General features: G+C 35.3%; 1 protein-coding gene across 1 annotated transcript; it reads right to left on the bottom strand.

Moving 5' to 3' along the window:
• Window positions 1–2292: 2292 nt before the first annotated feature.
• LOC110412135 (RNA polymerase II subunit B1 CTD phosphatase RPAP2-like protein) lies at window positions 2293–5828 on the bottom strand. Its single transcript, XM_021422601.2, has 6 exons — window positions 5148–5828; window positions 4297–5052; window positions 3992–4185; window positions 3599–3862; window positions 3187–3345; window positions 2293–2572 (listed from the first exon to the last, which is right to left on the bottom strand). The coding sequence occupies exons 1-6, from the start codon at window positions 5725–5727 to the stop codon at window positions 2468–2470; spliced, it is 2058 nt and encodes a 685-aa protein (XP_021278276.1). The 5' UTR covers window positions 5728–5828; the 3' UTR covers window positions 2293–2467.
• Between the last annotated feature and the right edge of the window lie 1248 nt (window positions 5829–7076).

Here is a 7076-nt window from a genome sequence, read left to right on the forward strand (position 1 = left end):
AAAAAAAAACAGAAAACTCCAAATGGCATGGGGCTTCATGCCCTTTTTCACTAGGCTTAGGACCCTATATGGCATGTGATATTTTTTGCACCCTAGCTCTCTTCCTATCTCCTTCTTCCCCTTTTACATTTTCATACAAATATTATCTAACTATATAACCATATAAAGACCTATCCTCCAGATGCATTAGGCAACCACTGCTCTAAAAGGATGTGAATTGAGTTAAAGGTTAAAAACGTACTATCTCTGCCAAACCTCTTCCATTGCTAGGACTCTCCATTCTAGGTAGGGTGGAAGACTTTGAATACAATACTTAGCCTGATTGATATTTGGAATCTCTTAAAACTAGTTTCAATCATAGATTGTTAAAAAAATTAAATCAAAGCACCAAAATTTTATTCATCGGAATGAAGTTTTTTCTTTTCGAGATATCTCAGAATGCAGTTTTTCATATAAAAAATATAAAAGACAATTTAGAACTATATATATGTACGCACTTGCTTGGGATTTTGTTAAAATCTTGATAATAATCATATATATGTGATTAGTGCACAAAAACACACATCAAACAGAAACCCCAATAACAAATCCACATTCACACTTTGATCAAATATTCATTTCAGAAAACCCAAACTGTCACTACCATCCTCTTTAATTCTTTCTTTAATTAAGCTAATCATGTGCACTTCCAACAACTTTTCTTCCTCTTTTTCTTCATTAATTATTATAATCATCAAACCCCCCTCCCCACAAATGCAAAAGTGTACACGTGTGAAAAAGCTCACTCAAAAACACCCAGTAAAATCACAAAGGAAGGGGCTCCTCCCTCCTCCTTCCCCCCCTCCACCCGCTACCCACCCAAATGGGCAGTGAGATCTTAGCCTAAAAGAAAGAAAGAGAAAGCAAAAAAGAATTAATGGGTCCCTTCAACTCATGATTTAACCCTCCACAAAAGAAGTGAACAGATTGTCTTCTTCCTGTTTTTCTTTGCATGAATTATGTTGTCTGCATGCTTTTCTTTGATGGGTACTTTGGAGGAGCATTTGGGATGGGGTCCAATCCATCAAAAAGAGCGGGGTCATTATGTTTTTGGAAAGGGAATTTGCTTCTTTGGAAGTTTCTCATTGGCCTGGAGGGGGCTGCAACTGCTTACTTCCATTTGTTCTTCTTCCAGCTTGGGATTGGATCAAACTTATTCGTAAACTAAACCTTAATTAGTGCTCTTGCTTTTTCTTTTTAAACTCAATCCTTTAAGCCAGAGAAACATACGTCAAGTATCTGTTCTCTGTAAGCTTTTCGTTCTTAGGATGTTCATAAAAGATTTCTTCCTTAATCATAATCGATAATTCTTGTCCAGTCTTTACTAGCCAAGTGTCCTTGAATATGATAGATAACCTAAGGGCCTGCAGCCTAATTTATGTATTGTAGAATGTGTCCTAAATCCTAATCTAGTGCAACAAAGAGAGTTTAGAAATCACATGTAACTTTTACTAACCTAGCCAGCCAAGATGCCAAAGCATGAATCCATGGAAAAGGAAGTAAAGAAGAAAATATCAGGCTTTAGTAGTATACCACACAGGAAACCATAATAATACATACACATAATCTTAATCTTTGATGGATTGGCGGAAAAAATGAATGGTGCTAAGAGACATCATTTCTTAGGCAACAAAACAAAAGACAAAATGGATACGCAACCACATGGTTATCATATTCAGATAGCATAAAATTAGAGTGGAAGAGATCAGATCATCTAGATGTTCTTTTTCCAATTTGCCACACAATCTTATCATGGGAAACATCACATTCACTAGCACTAAGGCATCTTCTCCCTCTCCCAGGATTTTGGTTCATTTCCTAAAAGAAAAACAGCATGTGAAATGACAACTATTTATTATCCATTGTATTTTTCTATTCCTTTTGCCAGGCTATTATCCATTAGACTTTTTCACTTTACCCATAAACAGCATGTGAAATGACAGAAGTTACCAAAGAAAGGAAGAATACACAGAAGAACAATGATTGTAAGATTGTCATCTTGTAATGAATTAAGTATGAAATGGAATGGAATGTTATCCATGAAAAGACCTACAACTTTGATACTGGTGTGAGTCATCTAAGCGCAAAAGAAATTAATTTAATCAAAGCAACCGTAGTGTAAAACAAACAACTAGTCTCCAACCAACATACTCAAGGAATGATCTGATGATTTCTCAACAAAATCCTCAAATATCTAAGATATCCAATTCATCAATCCCCAAAAGTATCTTGATATCTCATAATGCAAGCCTCTTTCAAAACTGCAATAACATGGATATTTATATATGACTAAACCCTAAACATTAATTACAGTTGTTGGATGTCCAAGAGTGCACCTTGTAAAACTTCCAGGAGAAGAAAATAAGGGACCAATGTACAGTATCCAAATATTATCAGCAACAGTTGGAAGAATGACTTGGATCTAATGTCAAGCCCCACTCTGTGCAGAGAAATGAGGTGCTCGGCCAAGTGGTATTATGAGATCCTTCATAACCTCATACTCTTCCATACTTATCTGGGCACCATCCAGCACCTAAGCAACCAACAGAGAGTATTGAACATCACAAAAGATGAAAATTTTACCAACAATTTCGGGGAATCAAATCTAAAAGCTATTTCTAGTTGGGGAAAAGAAAATACAATTGAATCCATATATCAGCCTCAAAATTTTTAATATGCTAAACAAAGTATGGAATCAGTGATCTCATGCAACAACAGCAGTTTGTTAAATCTATTGAACTAATGCATCAAAAGACAAGCAATCAGAGAGTTCATGGTTCCTATGAGAGGAAGCAAAATAAGTTAAAGATCATTTTCTAGCAAGATATAAAGTCAAAAAGAGTGTTTCTCAAATACTTCTAGTTGATAGATTCACAAGCAGACCAGACAAGCTGAAGATGCTAATCAGCCTTAAAACAGATTACCACAGCTCAAAAGCTTGCAAATCAAAAGAAGAATCCATTATTTGAAGTTTAATGGTAAATGGAAGTATTTTTGCTTTTCAAGTGTCAAACACCTAAGCAGTAATCAGAAATATCATGTTATCAAACGCTAGCTGATACACAAGGGTGAACTTTTCAAGAATTCCACTTACAGTTGTACATTGAATAATAACGATTAGCTATATTTACAATCTCAGAGCCTCACCTTGTGAAGGAGCATCCTCCCATTAGTCATATGCGGAGTGAGGGCAGGTATTCTACATACAGAAAGAGCATCAATAAACAGAAGAACAATTACTTGCCACTGTTTCATTCTGAATGCTGGAAGTGCTTCCACAAAAGACATTGTATCTATTAGATGCCCCTGTATAAAAGAACATTTAGAGTACATACAGAAGCAACTCAACTCAAGATTAAGGGAAGTGCAAGGAATCTTTTGGTAAAAAGATCTTTCACCAATAAGCAGAAGTAGTAAGTTATGCTTAGAAATATGATCTTATAAATACAATAAAACTCCTAAATAAAACATTTCAATGTCCTCAAGGCCCTAATTAGACTAATCATGAATTTTCTCAATATGATTAACCATTTCACAATTATGGATTCAGAACCAGTACCATTCCTTGCTCCAAAGTGGATATTGGTATTGGCAATCTGAGATCAGTAACAATAGCAGGTAAAGCACGAGAAATACAGCCAGCAAGAGTTTCTTTAATTTCAGAAGAACGACCATCTCGTATGACAATCTTCTGTGGATACTCCCTCCCATTAACTGATAGGTATTCTTCATGGAAACTTTCTTCTCTCCCATATATATAAGCCAAAGAAGATGATGTTGTCCATTCAAAAAGTGCATTCCACATTGTTGCAAAAGTTGATAGCTGAAGGACATAAAAAAAAGTAGAAGTAATCAACATCTAAAGAAACTGCAGTAATAATACAGCAATATTGTTAACCCTTTCAAAACTTGAGAAATAATATGGTAATGTTTTTAGGTCTATGACACTTACAGTCAAACTGAAACCCTCCGGAGGAGCATCAAACCATGAGTCCTCTGGGTTCAACATATCAGAATGCGGAATCCCAGGTTTTTTGGGCCACTTTACAGGGGCTGTTTCTGGTTCAAGCATATCACCATCCTCCATAGGCTCCTCCTTGTCTGCCTCACATGGAGATGGCAATATGATAAGCCCATTTTCATAACCTGTACATTTTTTTGTGACAAAATAGAGTTATGGACAAACTCAGAAAGTTTGAATACACCATTAAAAGTATGAATCCACATATAATTCACTGAATGCACGAAGAAACCTACCAGCATCAGTGACATCAGAATCTCCAGATGCCACAGCTTCTGCTGCCTTGCTCAACGCCATAGCACAAGCTTCTGCTGATACAAATCGTAACATATTATCATCACCACCATCTTCTGCACTGCCACATATTTCAGAATCTCCTTTCATAGTTTCCATGTCTTTAACTTCACAAAGATTGCCATTCCCAGCATTGTCAACTTTCTTCTTATCGGCCCAAGTAACAGAGCGATTATGGTTCTTGGCTCCGGCAGATTTAAGGGAGGATTTAATCAATGTTTCACTTGATGCCACCGCCTTGTCAGCATGGGTTTCCTTCTCTGCTTCAGCACTACTTGTATCCAAACCAGTCTGGTAGACATTTTTAGTTGAAGGCAATTCTACAATGCTAGAATCCTTTTCCCTCAAAGCAGAGGATGATCCTGATATTACACATTTGTCCTCAAAGTCTTTACAAATTCCTTTTCCTTCCACTTCTTTCAAATTTGAATCAAAACAACTCTGTCTTAACCCTGAGGGCATCTTCGAAATGGTATATTCATCATTCATGATTATTTCACTAGTAAAGTCCATCTCATTAATGACAAAATCTTCTTTCTTCCTACTAGGCTTCGTTCTTTCACTCTGTTTAAAACTACCTGGATTCTTCGAAATGGTATATTCATCATTCATAATTATAGTACTAGTAAAGACCAACTCATTATTAACAAAATATTCTTCTTTCTTACTACCCAGCTTGGAACTACTAGAATCAAACACTGCAATAAAAAAAGTTTAACCATTGTTAAACTAAATAAATTAATTATTTTCTATAAATAATGACTTGAATAATTGGAAAAACAAAAATTGTCACCTGTGTTTTTGCTATTTTTAGGAGGTATAGACTTGGAAATCAATTCTCTTTGTGGAACATAGCCTTCAATAGCATTGGAAGGACCAGCCAACGAAACATCCCCAGCTTTTACTTCCTCATTCTCTTTAATCCTCAAACTCGAAAACCCTAAATCCCCATTCTTCCCCAAATCATTATCGTCCAAATCCAAGTCCCCAAACAAACTCAAAATGTCATTCAGTTTCGCATGATTCAAAACCGAACACCTCTCTTCTTGTAAACTCCCAGCAAACGCTCGGCTATTAATTAGGCAATCGGTGGAGCAAAACATGTAAGTTTCTTGCAAATCATAAACATTGTGTTCTTTTAAAGAGATTCGATAGCGGCCTTTTCGACGGGGTTCTGAAGGTAAGGGGTTGGCGCACAGAGGGTAACCGCAGGTATTGGAAATGGTCCTTTCGGTCACGACATCCTTGTAGTCGCTTCGAGAAATCAAGGAACCGGAGGCCAGTAGCAGTTTCTCGTCACGAATTCCGTCGAGGAGGCGGAGTTGAATCTTGTGTACGGCTTCCGATACGGATATTGATTGCTCCTTTGCCATTGATGACGAACTTTTCTTCGAGAACCTTTCCCTGCTATGCTGTTGGAGAGAGAGAGGCCTTCGAGTTGCAGTCGGTTTTTCAGTTGAGCTTCAAAAAAGCGAGGGTAGGAAATAATTGGTTTCGGTAAGGGTTTTTTTGACATTTCGTAGTCACTAAGCCCATCTCTATTTTGGGCCGGATATAATCCGACTCGAGCCCAAATATCGAAAAAGAAATAAGGGGAAAGAAACAAAAGCCCACCATGCTTCAAAGCCCAAACTATGCGGTTTTTCTTTTTCTTTCTTTTGGTTAATTAATAATTTAAAAAAAAAGAAAATTGTTTGATTTTAGGTTATGAAATTAGAAAATTGACTAATTTCATTTTTTAAATGTATTGATTATTATTTATTATCCTATTGAATATTGTCCTATAAATTCTAAATTTAAAGTTAAAATTATTCATGTATGTGTATATATAGATATATATATATATGTAAATATTAGAATAATATTTTAAACAACTACTTACATTATTTATTCTAATATTAGTTATTATCCTATTGAACAAGAAAGATTTTTTTTTTTCGTTTACGTCAAAATGGTATTGTTTGGAAGCATCAATAGATTCTATATTTAAATTAAAAAATACTCATGTTGTTATACCTTTAAATATTAAAATAATAATTCTATTTTAAATAATTACCTCAATTATTATTATATATGTCCATGTCACAAGGAATTAACACTCTTACACAACCCTAAAATTACATGATAAACCAAATCCAACAAATATATGTCATCCTTAATCAAAATAAAACAAAAGAGTAGTTGAATTATTTGATTATAATAAATATTTTAATAAAAGAAAAAGTTGTTTGAGTTACAAATTAAGGTTATCTTCTTAGGTACACTGTCCTTTCTTTGTCTTCTTTCTTTTTCAATCTTAAATGAGCCTTTTCCTTTATGATTAAGGCATAGTGCAGTTTGCTGCTTTCTCCTTTTACTATCATATCTATATGGAGGCTTGATTTATCCTTGGATGATCAACCTTTGCGTCTCTAAATGTTTGTCTTGCTTTAACTTTTACGGAAATATATTTTGTTTAATTTTAAATGCTTGTATATTTTTTTTATTTTCACGGAAATTAAGATCGACGGTCGAGGACAAAGAGTAAGAACATTATAATGGTGTAAACTATAATGTATGGTGTATAGATAGATTTGGGAGTATCACAAAGCTTAGCATGGTCTCCTCTACACGATGCCATAAATTCTCTGAAGAAATATCCTCGAGGCTTTCTTCAACCTATACCAATCAAGGGCCCCCAAGGTGTCTGAAGTGAGAGCTTGGGACCGACCCTGTTCCATCA

This window comes from Theobroma umbraticum, unplaced genomic scaffold (assembly GCF_002168275.2).
Source record: "Theobroma umbraticum cultivar Fairchild unplaced genomic scaffold, ASM216827v3 scaffold_95.0, whole genome shotgun sequence".
NCBI classification, from domain to species: Eukaryota; Viridiplantae; Streptophyta; class Magnoliopsida; order Malvales; family Malvaceae; genus Theobroma; species Theobroma umbraticum.

Coding starts and splice junctions, on each gene's coding strand:
- LOC110412135 (XM_021422601.2), bottom strand. CDS start 5,727: ATGGCAAAGGAGCAATCAATATCCGTATCGGAAGCCGTACACAAGATT. Junction 3,346..3,598: donor CCACTTTGGAGCAAGGAATG/GTACTGGTTCTG, acceptor TCTTTTATACAG/GGGCATCTAATAGATACAAT. Junction 2,573..3,186: donor GGAGGATGCTCCTTCACAAG/GTGAGGCTCTGA, acceptor TTGGTTGCTTAG/GTGCTGGATGGTGCCCAGAT.